The following is a 27,490-nucleotide window of genomic DNA, read 5'->3' as shown; positions in this document are numbered from 1 at the left end:
CCAGATTTTAGCTTTAGGCAAATGGAGTAAAAAAAACAAAAACATTTATTTGTACAAAAATGGCAATCTGACATAAACCAATACCTATAGAAGTTCAATGTTTGAACAGCAAATATGAATTCTTGAAGAACTAAAAGCCATGAATAAAGTCCAGAAATTGCAACGGTTTTCACTTTTTAGCATATGTGATCTTCATTGCATGTGATGGCGTAATCTTAAAACCTTGAAGTGCATCCCGAGCAGAGCCTGCCTGGTTCTCATTCTCAAACTCTACAAAGGCAATATCATGTCTTCCGGGAACTAGGCGAACCTCTTTGAAGCCAGGGAATCTGCAGTAAAAGATAGTAAAGTCAGCTGCTAGATCACAAAATAGAAAGTAACACTGATCCCTTCTCTGATTTAAAACAATAGTTCTCTAGCACAGGAACCATCTGGAAACACTCTAAATGAGCAATACTGCAAAACGATACTCGCATTTTTGCCTTTGTCTTTATTTTCACCTGGTGAACCGGGCAGTAAGGCTCCATTCACATATGGCATTTTGGGATCTTAAGCAAAATCATGCGATTCTGTTGGCAACCTCAAATCGCACTACACTTTAAAAAACGCATGTTAGGGAGCCATTCATTTTCAATGTCGCCCTAAACACGGTACAGTTTTTTTGCCAGTCAATAAATCACACGGCAAGGCGCAACCAGCACACCTTGTCACCAAAGAAGACCAGGAGCTTCTCTTGGGAAACAAACTTTGTGCGTTAGGATTCGTTGCAATAACTGTGGCAAAACTGCACTGCGTTTTAGGTGCCATTAAAATAATGGCACCCAAACCAGCTTTTTGCAAATGTAGTGTGATTTAAAATCATGGGCAAAGTGTCAGCGATTCTGTCCAAGATGCCAAAATGCCGCATGTGAACGGAGCCTTACAGACCAAGCTATCTAATAAAATGGTAGAGGATTGATATAAACCAAATACCACTGACCGTGGAGCTTACAATGGTCAGCTTTTATTTGAAGAAAACCTTTGTCCCAAAGGGGGAAACAAATTGTTGCTGTATCTGTTTAGAAAGTGTTCATTGGTCAGGTAAAAAAGGGGAAAAAAGCTTTAAAAAGATGAAATCAAATACAGCAACCACACACCAAGGAAGCTGCAACTTATTAAATGTTTGTATTGGGGTTTAATACAACTTTAAGGTTGTGCTGAGTGCAGACATGGATATATAAGCTCATTGTATTCAGCTAATACCTGTTGGGATAGAAAAGTGAAGAGAAAAAAGGAGCTGCAATGAATTAGATGGATGCAGAGTAAAAACTAGTAATTACAAGCATCACTCAACTTTTTCTACCCAGTTTTCATCTGCAGCTTTTACTCCCTTCTTACTAGATGTTTAAAAATGACAGTCGGTGCCTTAAACTAACATCACCATAAAGCTATTTAAACAGGTTGGAGAGGGTAAAAGTAAAAAGGAACTCCAAAGAACACAATGTATATAGAATAGGGAAATATTAAAACTCTTGTCAGGTTTTACTGCTGTCTGAGGCTCTATTAAAAAGATGTTCCCTTCCTTCCCGTCCTGGTGACACTTTTTTTTTGTAAACCAGTTTAGAAGTGAGGGCAAAATGTGCAGCAAGGAAACGGACAAAAAAAAAAAAAAAAAAAAGCTGTTAGGAATTTTAGCATTTCCCTTCTTGAAAGGGGAAGTATAGCCAAAGATATTTTAGCTATACTTCTGTAGGTCACAGGAGTTTGTACTGCACTCCTGTGACCCGTTTAGCCAACAGTGGGCTAAAGCTCGGGAAAGATTCCTGTACCGGCACCTGGCTCAGCCTCTCACCGATACACTGAGCCAGCCCCTAACCACCTCCCCCCCACAACCCAGCGCTCAAATGGGTGCTAGGGAGGAGGTGGGGAATAGTTGAGAGCCAGTGACTGAGCCAACTCAGAGCAAAGGGGGTGAACTGAGTGATCAGCATAGTTTGATCTCTCACACTTCAGAGGCAGAGGGGGACAGAAACAGCATCAGATCAATGCTGCATCCCCCTAGGGGAGTATAAATGTTTTTTTTTTCATACTTCTCTTTTAACCTAATTTTACTTCTGTCTGTATTACTGCTGGAGGGTATTACTCACTCCCAGTATGGAAAAGTGGTGTCACCAACAGGAAGTGAGGGAAAATCTCCCTAACAGAGCTTTGAAGAGCAGTAAGACATGACTGGGTCTTGATCCAAAACTAGAAAAAAAAAATGCCTATAGATACACATACAAAATATATGAAATCCTAAATATCTTGCCGCCCCTTGTATTATCTTCGGACACCCAAAAGTGCTATGCACAAAGCTTGTAAGAGTAGCAGCATCAACATGAAAAGACCTGATGGCTATTGATCTTCCGATGGATTGCAGTTAGTCTCACACAGACAAGGAATTACTATGGTTGTTCTCTAGAGAAATCAATTAGCAAGTGCAAGAATTGTGCAGATCTCAGTAGGAAAAAAAAAAAAAAAAAAAAAAAAAATTCTTACAATTTTACAAAATGTGTTTAACTCTTGCAGCTAAAAATCTGGGGGCCACTTATATAACGATTGATAAAGCTTTTAACCACTAATGGCAGGAGGCATACACTGCAAGATATTTGGGAGTATTCTGCAGGTATACTACAACTCCATCACAGCTTATAGCGCTGAAGAGAATCTTAGTACAGCTGCAAAATGCTGTAAAGTTCCAGTGTGAATGGATGATAAGCCTTCTTTGGTACAATTTGTGCGATAAGCAGTTATCAGAATGCAAACTCAAACTACACTACCTGCCTGGAGATTACATGTTCTTTTTGTGCCTGCGTAGGTTTTATTCCAAAAAGGTACGGCGTTGGGTTAATTGTCTCCTGTTTAAATTGGCCCTAGTATGTATATGTGAGTTAGGGGCCTTAGATTGTAAGCTCCTCGAGGGCAGGGATGGATGTGAATGTACAATACATGTGTAAATAATAATAAAAAGTTAAATTTTGCTAGTAGAGCAAGCAGGAATTCTTTAAAGTCCCATGCAGGCAATAGGGGGCAACACATCGCTCAACGGCCAATGTGGTCAAACTGTGGAGCACTACTATGTACACTGTATTCTCCTGAATGCATCATCATGCACAATACTAACACTTTACAGGGTAAGAAGATTTTTACGGACAGGTCACATTAAATGTTACACTTTAGAAATACATTCCAGTCTTCAAAGTCCACACAACATATATAATTATAAAGCCTACCTTTTCTCTCATTGTGACAAGATGCCATTAAGTGCAAGGATGAAAACTTCATCCCTATTTACTGATGTTTTTATTTCAGGAATTTAAAATAGAATACGTTTCTAATTTTCATTCTCTACACCCCTCCTCATTTCCATGATTGTAATATTTAAAAGAGGAGAAGTAAAGCCAAAGCTTGTTTGGCTGTACTTCTCCTTTGGATCACAGGAGTGCAGTTCCTTCTTACTCCTGTGACCCATTTTCAGCAGACAGCAGACGGAAGCCCGCTGACGTCAGAGAGCCAGTCCAGGCTCAAGCAAGATTACGACAATGGAGTTGGGATCCGCCCACATGCCTGGACCAACACCCGGCTGAGCCTCTCAGCAAACCGCTAAGAGGCTGTGCTGGCCGCTCCTGCCTCCTCCACAGCTCAGCGCTCCAGCCACCAGCTCTCTGCTCAGGGAGCACTGAGAACTGAGGAATGTAAAGCCTCGTAAACACGATCAGATTTTCTAACGTCCATTTTTTGTGGCATGCTAGTCTCATGTCAAAAGTGAAAAGGTTACTCACAACACGAAAATTTTAAATTTTCATGACAGAATACGTCGTCAGAAGTGGCATAATGTGTTGAGTAGTTTTGTATGCATTCTTTCGCTTGAGCATGCGTAGCATTGCGCTTAGGATTTTTTTCGTACTAAATCCATACTAATGAAAACAAAAATCAGATATGGAATTCACAGCCGACAAAGATATCCAGCTTTTGTCTGACGATAAAGCAAAATCAGCTGTCGAAAACACCATACCAACAATCTGAAAATCAGCAGACAGCTCATCGTACAAATTTTTCCATCCGATTCTCGTATCATGTGTACGGGGCTTTAGAGTCGGCAGAGGATCGTTCAATGCTGCATCCACCCATGTAAGTAGAGTTCTAAACTAAACAAAGTCCATACTTCTCTTTTAAGTAAAACATATTTAGCCAATATACTGACTGGTATTCTGTATGCTGGAATTTAAATTCTAACCTTTGATAGTCCTGTAAAAGATATCCACCTATCTGCTGTTTATCAGCACTGATATGTTTAACGCTAAAACATTTATAGAACATTTCCTTATGGTTTATCCAATACAGACCTTTACATACTTTATGCATTTACAGTACTACTGTGCTTTCCTTCTCCCAAATGGCTGGAGGTCATGTTTAACAAACCATTTCTTATGATGCATCTTTACAATGATGTCAGGAAATCTAATCCTCCAAAGTTTAACGATTGTGAGCAATCACATACTTGTTACCCCTCAAAGTTATTCATCTTTGCAGACCAACTACCTAATATTACACTGTGCATCTATTTTGTTTGTGAAAGTGTGTTGGCATATGGAATTTCTCTCTAGGTTTTTAAAACAAATAAACTTTATTCTCTAACAAAATCGGCAAGCCTGCACGCCTGACCCACACCAACCATAATCTTAAACCAGAAAGCTGGTCATTGCTTCTGCATGCATAGTTTCCCAACTCAGTAAAATATTTCAATTTATTTAAAATGGGAGGGAGAAGAGAAGAGAGATCCTCATGGCAATGCATCAAAACAAATAGACTATAAAAAGCAATTATCCACCATCTGAAATACAATGAGTAAATTCACGTGAAAAGTTTCTTTAACTTAAAATATCCTAGTAAGAGATTTGAAACACCTTAGTGCAGGTATCTGAAACTACAGAACACTACTTCACAATGGTGAGATAAAATGGACAATACTCACTGGTTAAACAACATTGACAACATCATCTCATTGGTTTCTTCAGGTAAATTATTCAAGAATAAGATGTAATTTGGTGGGTTGTCAGGCACCTAATAAAAAATAAAATAAAAAAATAAAATTCAATAATCGTTCACAATTACGTATACATTTCGTACTACATATTACCTGTTGTACTGAAAATGCTAAGTTTCCTTGTCCATGAAGTGCCCAAAGATCATTTCAGATTTAGCTGCAGCAGCACATTTCTGACAGCTTACATCAGAGATCTTCAAACTGCAGCCTGGGGTCCAAATATGGGCTTTTGCATGCCTTTATTTAGCACGGGTTCCCACTGATATAAAGCTCTAACCCTCCCACTGACACCAACAATGGGGCACTATTCCTCCCACCGACACCAGCAATAGGTAAAAATTCCTCCTACAGCTACAGGCATCATTCAGATATCTTCTTTTAGAGAAGGCAAATCTCTGCACCGTAACAATCATATTGGCTGTTCAGCCACTTGATCGTTCTTACAGGCAGCGGGAGGGGACGACCACCCCCTCCCGCCACTCTCTTGTGCTTCTCCTGGCTCGCTCGTACAACTGGCAAAAGGGAGAAGGAGTTGGCCCATGCTGGAAGTTTACCATAGAATATCCAGCGGGCCAGATGGCCCCCGGACGTCTCCATGATCTTTTTCAGAGGCTGGGTGCAATGTTATAACATCACGCTCCGCCTCTGCATTTGAAAAAATGTCTCTGCCTCAGTTGGGAAGTGATGACTGTTTTTCCAGTCTTTACAGCCTAGAGACGAGATGTGGGGACTTACACCATGTCTCGTTTTAAAGAGCAATAAATTCTAGCACCAAACCTCCTCTTTAACTATAAAACACGTAACCTGTAAAAAAATAAAAAATGTAATCTTTGCCTATGGGGATTTTTAAGTACTGAAGTTGGGCGCCATTACATGAGTGTATGCAATTTCAAAGCATGACATGTTGGGTATCTATTTACTCAGTGCAACATCATCATCATACATTATGCAAACAAATTAGCCAACTTTGATGCATAAAAAAAAAAAAAAAAATAAGTAAACTTTTTTTTCCAAAACAAAATGCATTTGAAAAACGACTGTGCAAATATCGTGCGAGATAAAAAAAAAAAAAAGTTGCAACGACAACCATTTTATTCCCTAGGGCAGTGATGGCGAACCTTGGCACCCCAGATGTTTTGGAACTACATTTCCCATGATGCTCAACCACACTGCAGAGTGCATGAGCATGATGGGAAATGTAGTTCCAAAACATCTGGGGTGCCAAGGTTTGCCATCACTGCCCTAGGGTCTCTGCTTAAAAAAACAACAAAACAAAAAAAACACACAATGTATGGGGGTTTTGAGTAATTTTCCAGCAAAAATAAATAAATAAAAAGATGATGATTTTTACATGTGGGAGCAAAATGTTAGAATTGGTCTGGGTAGGCAAGTGGTTAATAAAAAACAAAAGTAAAAATAATTTTTTTCACAATGGTTTGGCAGTAATGTGACTTCTGGAACCCACTGTCTCCCCAGCTCTACTGGTTGGAGGAAAGAGGGTTGTAGGAGGGGAATGGGAGGCTTCCACTAATTTACCAGATGCCTGTTTTTTTTTTTGCTCTACGGAGACCCAAGAAGTGTCTTCAGGCCGTAGGCAGGGATGACTGCAATCATTTGACACACCGTACCTACAGCAGTGTGCAAAATAGTGAATACACTGTGTATGACTGTCAATGCACTATGGGTTTGCTTTGAAATAAAAGAGGAAAATTACTTGCACACAGGATACTGGCAGGATCACAAGGTATTTGTTTAAGATGAAGTTTTTCTCAGCCTCTATGACAATAAGAAAGCTACCGCATCACCTGATATGCTGTTGCTTTTGTTTACCTATCAATGTTAAATTGCAATGTGACACAGAAAATGTTATCACTGTGTATGAGGGAAATTGGGAGGAAGTTTCGGATATCATTAGCACAGTGGACAAGGCTCATGCAATTTAAAGTGTTACTAAACCCAGGACCCTGAAATAACTATCTGGTCTTCCGCAGAACATGGAAATGAAATGGTAAATATAAACTGCTAAATACTTTCTCATCAGCAGTATATAGCAGTCTTGTGACTTGTATCAGTGTTCAGCCGAGCCTAGGTTGAAGCTTGTAGGAGGAGTTTTCATTCTCACCGATTGTCCTATGAGGCTGCATGACCCCTGACCCTCTGGACAGTGCCCATTGGCCCTGTGCTGATCACATGCCCTCTCCCAAGAAGAAAAAACTCTTTCGCAATACACACTAAACTGAGCATGTGCAGCTTGCCCCCAATGCTCTGTACTAGCAGGAGATTGGTTGGGGACTGTGGAAGAAGGGGAGGATCAGTAAAGACAGGATCTAACAGCATTTATACACAATGCAGAGGATTAACCCCCTAGGTTCCAGTGAGTATAACAAGCATGCTTTACTGCATATACAGACCAATTTTACTGTTGTGGGTTTAGTAACACTTAAAAATGTAAAAATCACCTGCATTACCCCTCAGACAAGTTTGCTTTTTATGGGCCTCATGCCCAGTGCTACCGATATGGTGAATCTCATGTTACTTTATACCATGTGTTGTGAACCTGCCCATGTACTACCAGATTTTGGGATGTGCTACTCTCCAAAATGGAATCCCGCTGAGTTCTACTGGCCCTAGAACCTCTGAAATCTGTCTTTTAGGTATTTAGGTATTTTGTACCCCTAACAAGAGCGCATTATGTTTTGCTTAATACTTTTACAAGTAAGGAAGTCTACACTAAACTGGAAAAATCCAACCATCCAACACTGGCAACAAGTATTTTGCCTGATCAATGTGGATCTCACCAAATATAAAATAATTTACAATGGCAAAGCCTGTCCTAATAAATGTCAAAAGACCTGGAATCTGTGGACGGAGTCCCCTGCAGCACGCAGTCTAGATGTACCTATCTTAATCAAGTGTGGACTTTCACTGACCTAGGATGTTGGCTGATATTGTCTGGGTATTAAATTTACTTCCTCAGCACCAGTTAACATTAAAGTGACTGTAAAGGAAAATTAATAAACAACAAACATGTCTATACTTACCTGCCCCATGGAGGCACTTGTGTCTACTCATACCTGAGCCTGGATGCTACATCTATTGGCACAGGAATGGGGACTCGGCCCGCCCCCTCGTCACTGGCTTTGATTGACAGCACTGGGAGCCAACAACTCCTGATGCCCCAGCAAAGCCAGCGAGACCAAGACGCAAGGGAAGAGAAGAGCTGCAGACGTGCACAGCGCTGGATGGAATGAGGGCTCAGGTAAGTAAAAGGGAGAGGGGGGTTGCTGACACCTAAAACATTTTTTACCCTATTGGAAGGAATGCATTAAGGTAAAAAAATGTTTAGGCTTTACAACCAGTTCAAAACAAATATCAGATAATAAGCAAGCAAAGATAAAAAAGGAGCCTCAGGTTTTTATGGATAGATTTAAAAACTGTAAACAAATTCCATCATATATATAGGACACACAAGATATAGGCCGAAAATAGCATTCTATAGCAGGAAACATGGCATGGACAGAGATATACTAAATGAAGAATTGGTAATGTTTTCCTGTCTCCTGGGAAATAGATGACCAACTACTAATGGGTACTTTATTTTACACTGTAAGTGCTCTTTAATAGACTAATGTCACTGAACGCTGCAGTTGCCTGAATTTTACACTGAAAGCATTGCCTTTTCCAAGCATAACCCAAAAGCAAGTAATTTTATCTAAAAGCATAACAGAGACCACGTTTCTTTGTGTAAGCCATACACGTGCTTTATTACCTGCTGGCTCTGTGCTGATCCTGGCGCTGCAGTGTCCGTTTCCTGTCCTGGAACCTGTAAAGAACATCAACAATAAGCACGCCAAAGCATAGAACAATAAAAAATAACTAATAGGTAACCCAGACCTTGTACAGGTTTTTATATCCATGTCAAGCAGTTGATGAAAAATATTTTAGCACTTTTTGTTATAATAGTCATTATAAAAAGATTCAGGATAACCAAATATCTGGATAGAGATCAGTACTGTGAAATGTCCAACACGCTACAAGCCCATTTGCAGGTATTTTCTTATACAGGTCAAGATGTTCTCTGGGTTGTAGCTGAATTATCGTTGGGGTCTGACACTTGAAATTACTATATCCTATACAGCAGTGGTCATCAACCCTGTCCTCAGGGCCCACTAACAAGCCACGTTTTATGTATTACCTTGGGGAGATGCAGACTAGAATAGTGCAATCACTGAGCAGCAAATGATATCACTTGTGATGTATTTCAGTTATCTTGCAAACCTGGCCTGTTAGTGGGCCCTGAGGACAGGGTTGATGACCACTGCTATACAACATTAAAAAGCCAGATTGTCAGTTTCATTGTCTAAGGCCCCTTTCACACCGAGGCGGTTTTCAGGTGCTATAGTGCTAAAAATAGCGCCTGGAAAAAACGGCCCCTTTCACTCCAGTGTGAAAGCCGGATGGCTTTCACACTGGAGTGGTGCGCTGGCAGGACGGTGAAAAAAGTCCAGCTAGCTGCATCTTTGCAGCGGTGAAAGAGCGGTGTATTCACCGCTCCTACCCATTGAAATTAATAGGGTAACGCGGCTATACCACCGGCAAAGCGCCGCTGCAGTGGCGCTTTGCGGGTGGTTTTAACCCTTTTTCGACTGCTAGCGGGGGTTAAAACCGCCCCGTTAGTGGCCGCATACCGCCGCTAAAACGACGGTAAAGCGCCACTAAAAATAGCGGCGCTTCACCGCCAACGCCCGCACAGCCCCAGTGTGAAAGGGGCCTTAATGGGGGTAATGCCTCCAGTCTTGAAATCAACTGAACATCAGCCAAACACCCCTTAACTTATCTCAGGGTGCTGAAGCACCCTTCATAGAATACACTTAGAAAACAGCATCTAGAAGTATATCTGAATATGCAGTTATATCCACAAGACCCTTTATTTACAAAATCACCCACATATAGTTCAGTAGCTTACCAATCTAGTAACCCTGTATTCAATACAAAACAGGGGCCATTACATGGTACATCACTTGAAGCAAACTGGTAACTAAAAAGAATACTTTTGCTCACATTATAGTGTATTCCTCGTATACATTTTTAGTCCATTTTACAATGTTTTAAAACACAATAATATGATTTCCAATTCAGACATTTAAAAAGCAGCCTGTTGCCACATATCTGGAACTATAATGGACAATAGCTCACAGATGGGAACTGAATGGCTTGCCTGTGCTGAGAGCAGATGGGACAATGTTTTCATCTGCTAGAAACCAGGAGGATGAGAACAGCAAATGAGGATGTAGGCAGATGAAAACATACAGAAAACCTTATCCTTGTAAACATCATAATTCCCAGCAGCTCAGTAGAAATAAAAACTCTACATGTCAGAGACAGATTACAAAATGGCTGGAAACATGCATTTTGTTTTTCCATAGTTGTCGCATCCTAAAATTTATATACTTTTCTGTTGCAAAACCAAATGGCAATTGCGTTGTAGCTGTTGATTTTTAGCAACTGCGACTGTTTTGCAAATACCTGCAGATCCAATTTGCAACTGAAATGTTGTCGAATAAAAATAAATAAAAATGGTATTGAGCAGGTTTTTACTTATAATCCTAATGCAAATCCCAAGTGGACACCCCATGCTGTCAGAATGCTCCTCTCCCAGCTGTGACCCAAAACCCCCAATCCCCGGTAGAATACTCCATTCTCAACCACACATCCACTGTCAGAATGGCCCAAGATCAGAACGTTCCCCTCCCGGGGAGCGTCGCCCCGGGATCAGAACGTTCCCCTCCCGGGGAGCGTCTCCACGGGATCAGAACGTTCCCCTCCCGGGGAGCGTCTCCACAGGATCAGAACGTTCCCCTCCCGGGGAGCGTCTCCACAGGATCAGAACGTTCCCCTCCCGGGGAGCGTCTCCACAGGATCAGAACGTTCCCCTCCCGGGGAGCGTCTCCACAGGATCAGAACTTCCCCTCCCGGGGAGCGTCTCCACAGGATCAGAACTTCCCCTCCCGGGGAGCGTCTCCCCAAGATCAGAACGTTTCCCTCCCGGGGAGCGTCTCCCCAGGATCAGAACGTTCCCCTCCCGGGGAGCGTCGCCCGGGATCAAATTCTTTTTCCAGTTATTTTCACCGCTGTTAAATTGTTTCTCTAGTTGTCGGGTCCAAGCTGTCATAATGCTCCTCTTCCCAAATGTTCTTCCACCCCTGTCAAAACTCTCCTCTACTTCTCTGTTCAGACACATACAGCACCTATATTTGCTGGTTGCTGAAGATTTAAGTCATAATGGACTTAAATCTTCAGGGATGGGATGGCACAGCCTTATTAGCAGCCGAAAACTTATATGATCTATGTGACAATACACTTTACTTGTTGCACTTTTGCAGCAACTTTTTTTTTTATTTTTATTTTTTTATTTTTTTTTTTTATGAAGAGCAGCTTTCTGTAAGGTGTCACCAATAAATTAGTAAATCAGTCAAATTTTGCAACTAAACTGTGTGTTGCAGTTAATGCAACAAGTTTGGAAAATATACCCCAATAAATGTCAAAAATCTGCATCCCTTTACAGCACGCATTGACTCACCTGTACAGGTTTTTTATTTGCTGCATTTGCAGCCTGGTCTTGGGGTTTGTTCTTTTTCTTTTCCTTCTTTTTCTCTTTATCTGCAAATGTTCCACGCATCTTGGATACTAAATCAGAGTCAGACTTTGCATACTGAATTCGCTGCAGGATGTAAGAATTTAGTTATTAATTGAAAATGCACAATATCAGTAGCTAGACTAAGTTGTGTTTACATAACCACCTATATGATAAAAGCTGGTCTAGTGGAAGATTCAGAATTTCACAAGCTTAACATTAACTGCAGAAGTTTGTACTTTTTTTGACTGGTACCCTCTGCAAGGATGCTGCATTTTGGAGGTTTCCACCAATAGCTAGCTATAAATATACCTGTGCTACAGTTTTGTGACCAGCCATATTTGCTGTGACTAATTTATCAGTTTGATATCAAACCTGAGAACTAGGAACACACAGAGTTCTGAATTAGTAGCCATTTGCTGCACAGCTATCAGCAAAGTCAATGTGCTTACATCAAGAGACATTTTTCATGTGAACTAAAAATGCCATCACAAAGCGTTTAATCAGCAAAGCAATTTCTGCCTGTGGAACCCCTGTCCCCAAAAGTCCAATTCAAGGATGGCAGTGGATGCACAAATTAATTTGAATGTATTTTAGGACCGACAGGCTCACTTTAAAGTACAATCAGTATCAGCTATGAATACATTATGAAAATAGCCTAAGAGATTTCCAACAGGACCTTTTGGCTGCCATCTACAAAACTGGAGTGACCAGGTCACCAATATTTCATGGAAAAAAAAAAAAAGAAGAAAAAAAAAAAAAAAAGAAGAGAAAAAAGGTGTAGTTTAAGGCCTCTTTCACACTGACGTCCCGTTCAGGCCCGCCTGTCAGTTTTTCAGGCGGACCTGAACGGGTGCTCCATAGAGCTCTATGGAGCGTCGGATGTCAGCGGTGACATGTCCGCTGACATCCGACCCGCTCCGATCCGAAAAAGTGTAACGGAGGAAAAAGCTATTTTTCCATCCGTCTGCGGATCGGATCGGGTGACGACGGGCACTGCGGTCCGTCGTCATCCGATCTCCCATAGGGGAGAGCGGCGCTGTGACAGGTCCGTCCCTGCGCAGTGTGCAGAGACGGAGCTGTCATCTCCCTGCTCAGCGGGGATCGGCGGAGTGATCCCCGCTGAGCAAACGGATATGCACGGGGCGGATCAGAACTGATCCGCCCCGTGTGAAAGGACCCTAAATGTTTTTTTCTCCTATAAAACTTTTTTTTTCACAATTTAAAACGTGCCTTTGAATTTTCGAAAAAAACAAACAAAATGGAAGAACCAATTCCCTAGCACAGTCCCCTCCCTCCTCCTTGCTCATCATAATCTACTCTTTATAATATTTGTTAGATTTCACGTTTAGGTGTAGGCTGGGCTGCTGCCTCCCCCAAGGGGCTCTAACTGGAGTACCAATAGTAAAAATGATATGAATATAGGGGTGGGTGGCACTGGCCATCACCTGAAGAGTGCTCCTCCGCAATGGGTTACTCTTTCCAGGTGAATGTACAATAAATAGGTAAAAAGACACTGCTGTCACCTGAAGGGTAATCCTCCACAGTGAATCACTTAAGGATAAGTAGTGAGTGCTAAATAGTGTGGTTAAGCTCAAAATAAAATAAATATCATGACGGGTGTTCTCACCCTGTATTTAAAGGCAATTTTGTACAAATAAAGCCCTAATAGTGGTGCTAATTGTAAACTGGTGTATCAGCTTGCAATGTGAAAGTGAATGTGCTTAATGTAATGATTAGTGTCTCACTCAATCAGCAATTATAACCAAATTTCATCCTAAACAATTCATCTCAAAAGCTATATCATAAATGTGCAACATGAGTTAATTATATCCAAATCATTAAATGAACAAAAATAAGTGAATTAACCCAGTCTATTAAAAATGAATTTTTCTGTGAAAAAAAAAAATATATATTATAAAATTGATTGTAAGTTCAGCCTTTTAGTAGTGCAAAAAATGGCAAGGCTTCAAGTGACTTGTGCTGGTCCAAAAGTGACTCCTGCCTATGTAGCAATTTAGGCAACTTCCGTGCTCCCCTTCAGTTCCCCACTCACCAGAACCCTGCAGGAGTATATCGCATGCAGAGATTGTAGTAGCAGTCCTCAGGGCTATAACCTCCTCCTTAGCTCAGCACCTAACGGGGCATCCTTGAGCCTCTCCAGGGGTAAGCCATTCCCAATATATTAGATTGTAGTAGTTACCGCCTCTGTGGTAAACCACAGGTTACCCTCATGGACAAAAGAGATGAGTACTAGTAGTGTAAATCAGGATGATTTTACTAAAACTTAAAAGTTTAAAAAACAACACTTGACACATTCAAGTATGCAAGCTAGCATAGCTTGATTGCAATACAGGAGCTTTGAACTTGGCTTGCATTCCACTGACCAGAGCTCTGCAACCGGAAATGATGCGAGTGCGTACCAAGCTCCACCTACTACGAGTACCCATCTCTTTTGTCCATGAGGATAACCCGTGGTTTACCACGGAGGAGGTAACTACTACAATCAAATCTTTTGGGAGCGGCTTACCCCCGGAGAGGCTCAAGGATCTGGATGCCCCATTAGGTGCTGAGCTAAGGAGGAGTTGATTGCCCCGAGGATAGCTACTACACTCACTGCATGTGATTTACTCCTGCAGGGATCTGGTGAGTGGGGAACTGAAGGGGAGCATGGAAGTTTAGAATTTAAATGGAAGTATTTTTTTTTTTTTTTTTTTTTTAAGCTTTTCATGATATTAAAACGTTGAATACAATTATATGTAAAAATATATAATTTTTTTTAAACTGTCATTTTTGCAATTTATGCTTTCGGTACGAAAATTGTCATTTTGGTGCACCTCTAGTAAAGAAAACTACCGCTTTGCGCTTAAGTATTTGTAACCCAGCACATTTCATATGTTTATGTTCTTTCTTTCTTCTTTAAAGTAAAGCTGTAATGAGCGATATACAATGCCTGACATTGTTGACCTGCTTCTGAAAATAAAAAATGACCAACTCTCATGCTTTCCAGTGGCTTCAATACTTTGAGTCACTAGCCCACACAAATCTTGCAGATTAGGAATGTCAATCTGGAGTCAGAGCTCCCAATCTGTATGTTTTCTTGGGTCAGTTGCACAAAATATTGACACTGCTGATTCATTATGACAGCCAGACGTGCTTTCAGCAGGTCAGCAAGGGTGGGCGGCTCAGAACCTCAGTAGATGGTCCCTACTCAGTAATTGTGCAAGCATATAGCAAAGAATATTTAATATCCCAACTACATGTACAATACCCATCTCATACCAAATGGTGTTTCTTTACCTAGGAACTCTCTGACTCAGGACAAGCATAAATGAGTGATAGAACCAAGAAATTAAGAATATTGTACACAAGGACATTTTTCTGCATTAAAGCGCCTTTTCTCCGCCTACAAGGTCAGAAGCAGCTCTGGAGGAACTCAGCAAGATCACAAACACAAGATGAGTGCAATTGCAAGCATGCTGCATTTTTTCAAATACACAATCCCTAAAGATGAGAACAGCCCTGGAGATTGGACCTTAAAAAAACAAGTGCACAGTATCAGCTCCAAATGTCCTCTTCTAATGGGAAATTTCCACCAGGTGTGAGAAATCATGGTGGCTAAGATATGACATACCATTGGTTTATCAAAAAATGGAAATCCTTGTAGTTGTCTTAAAGCATTGGTAGATGAACTGAGCTCCTTAAATATTACAAAGGCTTGTCCCCTCATCTTCGTTGTTTTTAAAGCCACAATGTCCATTACATGACCAAACTGGGAGAAGAGTGCATACAGAGATCTCTTCAGTTCTAGAAACAAAAAAATAAATAAAATATTACAACTGGTCTGATAAACAAGACAGACAGTCATTTACATAACAAATTACCCCAAAGATAATTTTACACTAATCAACATATACCAAACTGTGATGATAAATACTCTCCTTATTACAGAATGTCTTATTTCAAAGGTTGTGCATGCAAATATAAAAATACTAAAATCATATGGCATTAAATTCCAACAATACAAATTTAAGACTATAGGGTTTTGTTTTTAAATTAGTAATATTCATATAGTAATACAGGAACCCCTACTGCATATATTTATCTCACTATGCCATTTGCCTTTACCCTACTTCTCTCCTCAGTATTCCAAAAACCTTCTAAAACACTGGGGACTATTTATAAAGCATCAGTAAGAAAAAAGGAATAAAACAAAAAAGGATTCTGCATTTATGTATGGTCTCTAAATGTAGGAGGGCCTTGTCACATCATCTGTCAAAGTCGGGTAGGAAGCACCTAGCTCTCTCTGTTGTGGGTTAAATGCAGGACACAGTTGTAAGGTATACTGTGGTATATAGTGGAGAACACATCAGTATATCTGCTCTCCATTATAAATGTCCAGCCAATGTCTATTCTCACCAAAATCACATGTGGTGGCATCCATTTACCCCTTACCACCAGCTCCTGATGGCATTTTAAAGGGTTATTAAGGTCAGAGATATTTCCTGGGCACATGGGCACCTGATCATATGTTCACTGTGACAGCCATCCTACTGGCCTCTAATTAGTAATAACATCCGAGAGCTGTAACAGCGCTGTCATGGTGCTGGTGCTAAAAAAGTAGATATTGAATACAAGGTGTACCCATAACACCAATATCCCTGAGCATTATGGGTTTGCTAAAGAGAAACAATAGTAAAGGCTGTTTACTTTCAGGCTGTCTTTTAATAATTTAGCAATTAAAGTGGAGCTAAAGTTTAATTGGTCCCTCACCATCTTCTACCTGGCTACTTTCAGGTGCAAGTATTCTGCCATGACGATTGGCCGTGGAGGATCACTGTGACTCTTACTCATGCACAGGAGTGCAGTCATTGCAGCATATAGGCACAGCTCAGTGTACATTCTACTTACCAGCGAACACGCAGGTAAGTAGAGAAACACTAAATGTCTCTTCAGCAATAAATTACCCGCCTGTTTTGCAACTTTAGTTCTGCTTTAACCACTTAACAACCGGCCCATAGCCGAATGACGGCTACATGGCGGTTGTTTAACTCTGGGAGGAGGTCATATGACGTCCTCCCAGAATTCCGCCCTAGGGCGCGCACTCGAGAGCATCACGGATCACGGTAAATGGCCGCTCATCGTGGACGTTTACCATGTGATCGCTCCGTCAAATGACGGAGTGATCACTTGTAAATAAACCGGCATCATGTTATGACGCCGGTTCCTCCCTCCCCCTCTCTGTACCGATCGGTACAGCGGAGGGGGAAGAGATCGGTGTCAGCAGTGCTGTGGGCTGCATCTGCAGTGCCCACATCGCTGTTCACCGAAAATTAACCCCTCAATTCCCTGCCATTAATCTGCAATGCCCTGCAACACCCGCCAATACCCTGCAATGCTCTGCAACACCCACTAATACCCTGCAATGCTCTGCAACACCATACTCTGAGATACCCAGCCATAGACAACCCCCCTCCTGCCGCCCTCCGGTGCTTCTACCGACTCACCAATACGATCAAAGCCAGAATCTTTTTTTTTATTTATTTTTATTTTTTCAGGCTTCCCAGCTTAGAGGTGAGATGCGGGGTCTTATTGACCCCATATCTCACTGTAAAGAGGCCCTGTCATGCCATATTCCTATTGCAAGGGATGTTTACATTCCTTGTAATAGGAATAAAAGTGATCAAAAAAATTATTTTTGGGGAAAAGAAATGTCAAACTAAAATAAAGTAAAATGAACAATAAAAAAAAAAAAAAATGTTTGTGCTTGCATGCAGAAGCGAACGCATACGTAAGTCCCGCCCACATATGAAAACAGTGTTCAAACCACACATGTGAGGTATCGCTGCGAACGTTAGAGCGAGAGCAATAATTCTAGCCCTAGACCTCCTCTGTAACTCAAAACATATAACCATTAAAAGAAATTTAAATTGTCGCCTTTGGGGATTTTTAAGTAGCGACGTTTGGCGCCATTCCACGAGAGTGTGCAATTTTCAAGAGTGACATGTTAGGTATCGATTTACTCAGCGTAACTTCATCTTTCACATTATGCAAAAATTGGGCTAACTTTACTGTGGTTTTTTTTTTTTTTTTTTTTAAAGCATTCGAAAAATTGCTGCACAAATACCGTGCGAGATAAAAAGTTGCAACGACCACCATTGTATTCTCCAGGGTGTTTGCTAAAAAAACATATATAATGTTTTGGGATTCTAAGTAATTTTCTAGCAAATAAGTTATGATATTTACATGTAGGAGAGAAATGTCAGAATTGTCCTGGGTGCTCCAGAACGCCTGATGGCGCTCCATGCATGTTGGGCCTCTGTATGTGGCCACACTGTGTAAAAGTCTCACACATGTGGTATCGCCGTACTCGGGAGTAATAGCAGAATGTGTTTTGGGGTGTAATTTGTGGTATGCATATGCTGCGTGTGAGAAATAAACTGATAATATGAAAATTTAGTGAAAAAAAAAAAAAAAAGTAAAAAAAAAAAAAAGTAAAAAAAAAAAAATCTTGATTTTGCAAAGAATTGTGGGAAAAAATGACAACTTCAAAAAAACTCATCATGCCTCTTATTAAATACCTTGGAATGTCTTCTTTCCAAAAAGGGGTAATTTGGGGGGTATTTGTACTTTTCTGGCATGTTAGGGTCTCAAGAATTCAAATAGGCCGTCAGTACTTCAGGTGTGATCAATTTTCAGATATTGGCGCCATAGCTTGTGGACTCTATAACTTTCACAAAGACCAAATAATATCCACCAATTTGTACTTATTTTTACCAAAGATATGTAGTAGTATAAATTTTGGCCAAAATTTATGAAGAAAAAATTACTAATCTGCTAAATTTTATAACAGAAACAAAGAAAAATTAATTTTTTTTACAGAATTTTCTGTATTTTTTCTTTTATAGCACAAAAAATAAAAAACCGAGCGGTGATTAAATACCACCAAAAGAAAGCTCCATTTGTGTGAAAAAAAAAAAAAAAAAAAAAAAAAGGACAAAAATTTCATATGGGTACAGCGTTGCATGACTAATTGTCATTCAAAATGTGAGAGCACCGAAAGCTGAAAATTGGTCTGGTTATTAAGGGTGTTTAAGTGCCCAGTGGTCAAGTGGTTAATATCAGACTGGTAAATCCATTAAGGTGCTTAGAGAGGTTTGCTTTCTCTCATACTGTCTCTGTCTAACTGAAAGTCTCTTTATAGACATACCGTACAGTACATAACTGACTCATTCAAGCATGTGTGTAATTAGAACATTAGTCACTTGTAAACAGACTTTTTTTCCCAACAAAGCAGTCAAGTTTAGCCTTGTAAACTTGTGAAATAATGCCTAGTACACACGGTGAGAAAAACAAATGAAAATGACCACTTTTGGAACTATTGTCTGATAATCTGATCTGATAATCTGAGTGCACAGCTTTCAAGAGCCGATCATGACAGTTCATGCGAAAATAATCAAAAGGGACCAACACAAAAATTTCTTATGCGATAACAGAACAAACAATTTTCTTGTAATTGGTATGGTATTTGTACCAATAAAAAATAAAAAAATAGTGCGACAAAGACTGCACATGCTCGGAAATTAAATACAATACATTACTTTCGAGGTTGTATTTTGTCATACTAGAATTTTGTTAACTTTAGTAACCTATTGGTTTTTGATATATAAGCCCAAGAAAAGAAAAAGAAAAAAAAAAAAAGAAAAAAAGAAAAAAAACTAACGACGGACGATCATTCATCCGATATTTTTACTGTGTGTAGGAGGCTTAAGGCAGAAAGAAGGGGAGAGTTTGAGTCACTCCTCAGACTCAATTAGCTGTTTTTGCAATGCGAACTTCAGCCATTCAGCATGGTAAATAATAGTTTATGTTTAAAGGAGTTGTAAAAGCACAAGGTTTTTTTTTATCTTAATGCATTCTATGCATTAAGATAAAAAACCTTCTGTGTGTGTAGCAGCCCCCACAGCACCCCCTAATCACTTACCTGAGCCCCATCTCTCTCCAACGATGTCCACAAATGTCTAAGCTGTCTGGGACACTGCTGATTGGCTGAGACACAGCAGCAGTGCCATTGCCACTTACAGCTGTCAAAGTCAGTCAGCCAGCCAATCAGGGGAGAGAGGGGGCAGGGACGGGGCTGAATGGACACACAGAGCTGTACCTCGGCTCCAGTGCCCTCATAGGAAGCTGCTGACTGTGGGGGCACTCGATAGGAGGGAGAGGACACAAGCAGCAAAGAAGGGCCCAAGAAGAGGAGGATCTGGGATGCTCTGTGCAAAACCAACTGTATAGAGCAGGTAAGTATAACATGTTTGGTTTTATTTATTTAAAACAAGACTTTACAATCACTTTAATCATTTAGAACAGAGCAGTCTCTGTTCAACAGCAGTCGACCATTAGATCAAAACATGCCCAAATACAATGTTTGAGCAGAGGGTGGATTCCTCTAGCCACCTCTCGTGTGTGGGTGGAGGAATTGGTGTACTTTTTTTTGGTTTCGTTCAGCCCGTCAGATGAAAAAAAATAAAATAGATAAATGACCAGTCTATAGTCAGCTTAACCACTTGGGTACCGCGCTATTGCAAAATGACGGCAACAGCGCGGACCCACATTTCCGGGACTACGTCTATTGACGTCATCCCGGATACGAGCGGCCTGCGCGCCCCCTGAGGGGCGCGCGCGGCGCACTGTGATCGGCGAGTCCGTGAGACTCGCCTGATCACCGATCCGTGTAAGGGGTCGATCCCGACCCCTTATCACGTGATCAGCTGTCAGCCAATGACAGCTGATCATGTGATAAAACGGAGCCGGTAATCGGCTAGTATTCCCCCTCGCGCTGACAGCGCGAGGAGAAAAAAAAAAAGCCGATCGCCGGCGGCCGTGTTCGGGACATCAGTCCCGATCACGGCCAGAAATTTAAGCGGACACCTGCCCCCTGCCAGTGCCCACCTGCCACCCGCAGTGCCATCCTGAAATAAAGTAAGTGCCCCCCTGTCAGTGCCACCCAGCAGTGCCCATAGTGCCCACAGTGCCACCCAGCAGTGCCCACAGTGCCACCCACAGTGCCACCCAGCAGTGCCACCCACAGTGCCACCCACAGTGCCACCCAAAATCTGCCTCAAAGGTGCTGCACCCCAGTGCCGCCCATCAGTGCCCAGCAGTGCCGCCCATCACTGCCCAGCAGTGCCGCCCATCAGTGCCCAGCAGTGCCGCCCATCAGTGCCCAGCAGTGCCACCTATCAGTGCCCATCAGTCCCATCTATCTGTGGTACCTATCAGTGCCCATCCGTGCCACCCATCCGTGCCACTTATCCGTGCCACCCATCCGTGCCATCTTATCTGTGCCCATCTTTGCCCATCAGTGCCGCCTTATCTGTGCCTATTAGTGCCGCCTTAACTGTGCCTATCAGTGCCCACCAGTGCAGCCCATCAGTGCCCACCAGTGCAGCCCATCAGTGCCCACCAATGCAGCCCATCAGTGCCCACCAATGCAGCCCATCAGTGCCCACCAATGCAGCCCATCAGTGCCCACCAATGCAGCCCATCAGTGCCCACCAATGCAGCCCATCAGTGCCCACCAATGCAGCCCATCAGTGCCCACCAATGCAGCCCATCAGTGCCCACCAATGCAGCCCATCAGTGCCCACCAATGCAGCCCATCAGTGCCCACCAATGCAGCCCATCAGTGCCCACCAATGCAGCCCATCAGTGCCCACCAATGCAGCCCATCAGTGCCCACCAATGCAGCCCATCAGTGCCCACCAATGCAGCCCATCAGTGCCCACCAATGCAGCCCATCAGTGCCCACCAATGCAGCCCATCAGTGCCCACCAATGCAGCCCATCAGTGCCCACCAATGCAGCCCATCAGTGCCCACCAATGCAGCCCATCAGTGCCCACCAATGCAGCCTATCAGTGCCGCCTAATCAGCGCACTTCAATGAAGGAGAAAAATGACCCGTTTGCAAAATTTTATAACAAACTATTAAAACATGATTTTTTTTTTTTTTTTGCATCTTTTTTTGTTTGTTTAGCAAAAAATAAAACTCCGAGCTGTAACTAAATACCACCAAAAGAAAGCTCTATTTGTGGGAAAAAAATGATAAAAATTTCATTTGGGTACAGTGTTGTATGACCGCGCAATTGTCATTCAAAGTGCATCAGCGCTGAAAGCTGAAAATTGGTCTGGGACTGAGGGGGGTTTAAGTGCCCAGTAAGCAAGTGGTTAAAGGATAAGTTCATCTTTTGTAACATGTAACATGTTCCAGTAGCTGCAGCCTCTCCCTCCACCCCCCCCCCCCCCCCCACCCAAATGACAGTGAGCTGGGAACACCACTGGGCAACCGCTGTCCCTATTTGAAAAGATAACGAGCCATTCATTAACAGTTTCTTGTGAATGACTTGAACTACAAATATCCTCAACCTTTGTGGCTGACAGCTTGTAGTTCTGAATGGACTGCAAAGTTGCTAATGAGCAGCCTCATAGTTCATTCACAAGCTCTGCGGCTTGTATACAGCCAGACCGGATGCAGGTAAGGGCTGAAAGTTGCAGGGCTTGTTCGCAGTAGTCTGGCATTACACCACTGACCATGGGTGCAGGGTGCAATGGTTTCCAGGGAAAAATAAATGCCCATTTTGATCCTGCAAAAATATGTGCATTTATTATTTTTCCCCATAACGTGAACTTATCCTTTCAAGCGTAACTTTGCCCATAACAACTTGATACAAATAATGTTCTTTAGCAAAGAACAAACATTTCACATTAATATTCATGCTACCAAAATTAGTGTGCTATAAATTGTCTTCAGCATTGCTATTGTTTCTTCTCTGGAGGCTGTAATTTTGCTGAAGCCCTGAGCATCAGTAAACCTTTAGACTGTCAGCAGATCGGCTTCTACAAGTTTAGCACAGTGCCCAAAACTGGAGAGCAACTGAGCATGTGCAGAGCAGGGCGAGACAGTGTATTACTGGAATTTAAACAGTAAAGGGCACTTGCTTTGAATGGTTTACATAGCTATACCTACAAAAGGGGCAAGCATGAATTAATCTAGCAGACTTCATTTTCTGATTAACGTTCCACTTTAAAGGAAACATTGGGAAAATTAGTCTAGAGTTCACCTGCTGGCTACAAATAGGGAATCTGAAAGGTCCATATTTAGCAGAGTAAAATTAAAACATTTTATATAGTTAATTTTAGTCCTGAACATAAGAAAAATATCTACAATTTACTCATCCCCTTTCCAGTAAAGCTTGACCTTTCCTTACCGTCCTTCTTAACTTTGTCATTTAAGTTGTTAATATAAACAGTATGATTCGGCCGGATATCCATTTTTTTCAATTCTTTTTAAACCTGAAGACAAACATAGCGTGATTACTATAATACAAAGGGAAGCAAATGCACAACACAACAAATACAACGTAACAGCAGTTTACATACTTTTTTTTTTTTATTAGGATCTTTCACTTGGACAGCATATGTTCCAATCAGCAGGGGATACAAACAGATCCCCCACTGAATCCGAACAGAAGTCCCTTTTGTGACATTAAAGGTAGACAAAGGGGGAATTTACTAAGACTGGAGCACACAGAATTTGGATCAGCTGTGCATGGCAACCAACCAATCAGCTTCTTCAGGTAATTTCCCACTAGATGTTTTTCCCCTCCCTTACCTTGTCAAGCCAGATATACTTACCTGAGTTCCCCCTCAACACTGCCAGTTCTAGGTGCTAAGGATAATGAATCAGCAGTGTGAATGAAGCCCAGGATCGCTAGTCATCCACAGTCCCAACTGTGATGATGTCAGTCCTCCTCTGGATCCTGAGAGATCCCTGCTGCTGGATATCCAATAAAAAGTGTAATTTAAAGACCCAAGCAGGAAATAAACAAAAGTGAAGTCTCTGGGCTGTGGCATTGCATAACCATGGCAAAATTTGTAAAGTCACACTGTAATTTTACTGGTGTGCCCTCTGAATTATACAGTTACTAACAGTTATGCAGAAAAAAAAAAAAAAAACACTACAGTTACTAACTGCATAATCTAGAGGGGAAACAAGTATTTTTGCTGCATATTGCAGCTGAATAGTAGCAGGAGGGGCAGAGAGGAGAGCCGATCTCACGTTGATGTGCGGGGGGGGGGGAGAGATTCAAAGCAGAGAGCGGGCTGAAGGGAGGCATGTAAACGGACTACGGGGTCATGGCTCGGCAGCCATTACTGTGGTCAGCACACTAAGGACACAGGAACAGGCAGGATCAACCAGGTATATTACAACATAGAAGGGGGCAAATTACATGGCACAAGCACTGCGCTATAGATCAGTGGTCATCAACCCTGTCCTCAGGGCCCACTAACAGGCCAGGTTTGCAAGATAACTGAAATACATCACTGGTGATATCATTATTCTAGTCTGCATCTCCCCAAGGTAATACATAAAACCTGGCCTGTTAGTGGGCCCTGAGGACAGGGTTGATGATCACTGCTATAGATCATGCCTTAAAGAAACTGGATTTTTTTTTTTTTTTTTTTTGTTACAACAACTTTAAGGTGAAAAGGGACACGATTTATCTTCAGCTATGTAGTGCTAGAGCCAGCCTGACTGCATACAAATTGAAAGTGTTTAGGTCTGACCTCGTATTATACGGTTTTAGTAAATCTAAAAGGAAACTTGTACAAGAAAATCGTATATTGTATGGCCAGTCTTAGCATGGGATTTTCTATTTGATCCAACAGTCACAAAATTATCCTGGGGGATGACTTTAGGCTTTGAACCTAGAAGCTGTTTGGTTACTATGCACAACTGCTCCAGATTCTACTTGCTTCAGTCTTAGTAAATTCCTCTCATAGTCTTTGCAACATTAAAGGCATAGACCAAAAAAAAAAAAAGAATAAAATCGACCCACATTAATAAAAGAAACAAAAAATAGCATTTATCAAGTGTTTCCATTGAAGTCCTGCAGAGCATTACAACAGTGATCCATATGCTGCGGCGGGTACAATGCATTGCTTACACCCCAGCCCCAGATCCGTACAGAGGAATGGACCTATCATCATGGAGCTGGAGGGAGTAATCAATAGACTACCCGTGCAGTCACCTCATCACCTCACTGTACTTGTGCCGGTGTGATCAATCACCGTGGCAAATGGGATTTTTTTTAATCGTTTCTTACTTTCCAGCTATGAAGTGCAAGGGCTTGGATACAAAGCGGACGGTGTGTACACCCATTACATCTAAATAAATCTAATGGAGAGTGTATGCATGGCGGAGCGAGTCCCGATTCACATTTTATGCGGGGACCAGCGAGATTCCTGGGCGGGTTCCCGATTCTCATCTCACACTGCCGTATGCGAACCGATGCGGGTGTCGCTGTAAAGTTAAAGTGGTGTTCTGGCCGCAATTTTTTTATTATTTTTTTTAAGTCAGCAGCTACAAACACTGTAGCTGCTGACTTTTAATAAGGACACGTACCTGTCCAGCAAGCCCGTGATGTCGGCCACCCGAGGCCGATTCGGCCATTGGATCGGCTGCCGGCGCCTCCATCTTAACGAAGAGAAACATTCAGTGGAGCCTTGCGGCTTCACTGCCCGTTTCCTACTGAGCATGCGCGAGTCACACTGCGCTTTGTGAATGGCTCCATTTTTTTTCTGGGCCACTCGCTAAAGAGAAGGAAGCGCTGCGGAATAGGAAGAGGCAGATTAGGAAGCCTAGCAACAGCGGTTTCAGGTAAGTTAAAAAAAATATTTTGAAAATATTAACTTTTTTTATTTTAGGCTGGCCCTCGACTTTAATGATAACCCCAAATTGGTTTGCAGAGCGAACTGTGAAATCAGATCGCATAGCTGTTCACACCCATGCGATCCGATTCCAGCGTGGACCTCACAAAAGGTCCGGCACCATTTGGTGCGAATGCAATGAGATTTCTGCCAGTTTGTACGGCTGAATTTGCATCGCCCAGACATCGCATGTGATGCACACAGCAATGCAGGGCAACTTACATGCGATGTCTGGCATCACATTAGTGTGAAGTTGCCCTGGGGGAGATCGTACAAATCAAGATGTCCATCCTCATCACCCCCCAATCAGTCATTGTCCCCCCCCCCCCCCCATACACGAGCAGCTGCTCCCCCAGCACTCTGATGATCGGTGTAGGTGATATCCCGGGCTCTGGGCTCCTCACAAACTACACAAGCCATCCCCTGAGATGTACCGTCCATTCATGAACACACACTGTTTACTTCCTGTACTACACAGCGGGGAAAAACGTGACTGAGTGGAATACCGGTGACCGGTTCTCTTTAGTCCGTATTCACCGATAGAAGTTCTTTGCTTCCACCCTCAGCCCGGTGCACTACCGTCTCCCGCCCGCACAATAAACGTGGACATAAACAGCACATACTACATATAAATCTCCCTCTACTCACCGGGTACACACGCTTCCTGGCGCTTTACGGCAACGCGCTGACGTCATGCGCCAACTTTCCGTCATTTGCACAAGCTGCGGCAGGAGACGTATAGGACGTGTAAGGCTCGTGAAACTGCTGCGGCCATATTTGTTTCTGGCACGAACATCTCAGTGTTGTAGAAATATCAGTTCTGTACCTTTTGTAATTTCCAAATTAGCCCAGTAAGGAGGGGGGCTTATATGACATGTCATTCTCTAATGTACTGCAATCAATACACTAAGACCCCTTTCATACTGGGGGCGCTTTTCAGGTGTTTTAGCGCTAAAAATAGCGCCTGTAAAGCATCTCTCAAGCCACCCCAGTGTGAAAGCCCAAGTGCTTTTAGGCCCCTTTCACACGGGGCGGATCAGTAATGATCCGCCCCGTGATGATCCGCTCGCTCAGTGGGGATCGCTCCGTTGTCCCAGCTGAGCCGGCGGCGGATAGGGTGGTCTCCACACACTGTGCAGGGACCGCCCTGTCAGCTCTCCGCTCTCCTCTATGGGGATCAGATGAGCACGGACCGTCTGTCCGTGTTCATCCAATCCGCTTTGCAGACGGATAGAAAAATAGGATTTTCCTCCGTCTGCAGAATCAGACCATAGCGGAGGCGGACAATAGCGGGTGTCTGCTAGGGTTGCCACCTTTTCTTCAAGTCAAACCCGAACACTTTAGCGCAACAAAACAATTTTTTTTACAGTATAAACTATACATATATTTTGCGATTAAATAACATTTCCAATCATATAAAGTTAATCACAAGAGTCCCCCTTTACACTGGAATCCGCAGAGTTCCCTTTTTATATCTGAACTAGCAGAGTTTCGTTACACTCTAAGGGGGGATCCTGCAGACTCTGATGTAAGGGAGAACTTTGGGGACTCTGTCATAAGGGATGCTCTGGGAACCTTATTTAAGGGGGTACACTGAGAGCTCTGATGTACGGAGTGGACTCTGATGTAAGGAAAAACACTGTGGCCTCTGGTGTAAACGGGAACTCTGATGTAAGGGGTGTTCTGAGAACTCTGATTCACCTTAGAGTACTCACTCAGAGGCAGGAGAGAGAGGGGGGAAGACTTCAGTCACAGACAGGGATGGATGGTGAGCTCACTCACCCCTTGGCAGTCAGCACCTCTCATCCAGATGTATCTGCGACTGCTGGGCTTCAAATTTCCCACCCCCTGTTTCATTTTCTGAGGCACAGAGCCAGGGATTGGAATGTGGTTAGACACAGAGGGGTATGGATGGGAGGAAGAGGAGCAGATCGAGCCCTTTCCCCTCTCCTGTCAGTGTAGGGGGCGTGGATTGTTAGTGCTGGCTTTGGGCAGTGTGAAAGAGAGTGTAATAGACTCTCAGC

The 27,490-nt window shown here is 42.5% G+C and overlaps 1 protein-coding gene across 3 annotated transcripts; it reads right to left on the bottom strand.

Annotated features, from left to right (window-relative positions):
• Positions 1-27: 27 nt before the first annotated feature.
• SNRPB2 (small nuclear ribonucleoprotein polypeptide B2) lies at positions 28-26,195 on the bottom strand. 3 transcript variants are annotated; one of them, XM_077485930.1, is made up of 7 exons: positions 26,115-26,195; positions 22,964-23,048; positions 15,334-15,506; positions 11,646-11,786; positions 8,835-8,888; positions 4,994-5,082; positions 28-329 (listed from the first exon to the last, which is right to left on the bottom strand). In XM_077485930.1, exons 2-7 carry the CDS (start codon positions 23,025-23,027, stop codon positions 170-172), a joined length of 681 nt encoding a protein of 226 aa, XP_077342056.1. In that variant the 5' UTR covers positions 23,028-23,048; positions 26,115-26,195; the 3' UTR covers positions 28-169. The 3 variants fall into 3 exon arrangements, with proteins under 3 accessions (XP_077342056.1, XP_077342059.1, XP_077342058.1); XM_077485933.1 differs by lacking the exon at positions 26,115-26,195 and adding an exon at positions 26,090-26,110; XM_077485932.1 differs by lacking the exon at positions 26,115-26,195 and adding an exon at positions 25,973-25,997.
• Positions 26,196-27,490: the final 1,295 nt, after the last annotated feature.

The sequence above is a fragment of the Lithobates pipiens genome, unplaced genomic scaffold (genome assembly GCF_037356315.1).
Source record: "Lithobates pipiens isolate NorthernLeopardFrog02 unplaced genomic scaffold, aLitPip1_a1.2 Scaffold_18, whole genome shotgun sequence".
Lineage (NCBI taxonomy): Eukaryota > Metazoa > Chordata > Amphibia > Anura > Ranidae > Lithobates > Lithobates pipiens.
Note: the sequence above shows the minus strand (reverse complement) of the source record. Positions and strands in the feature narration are given on the sequence as shown.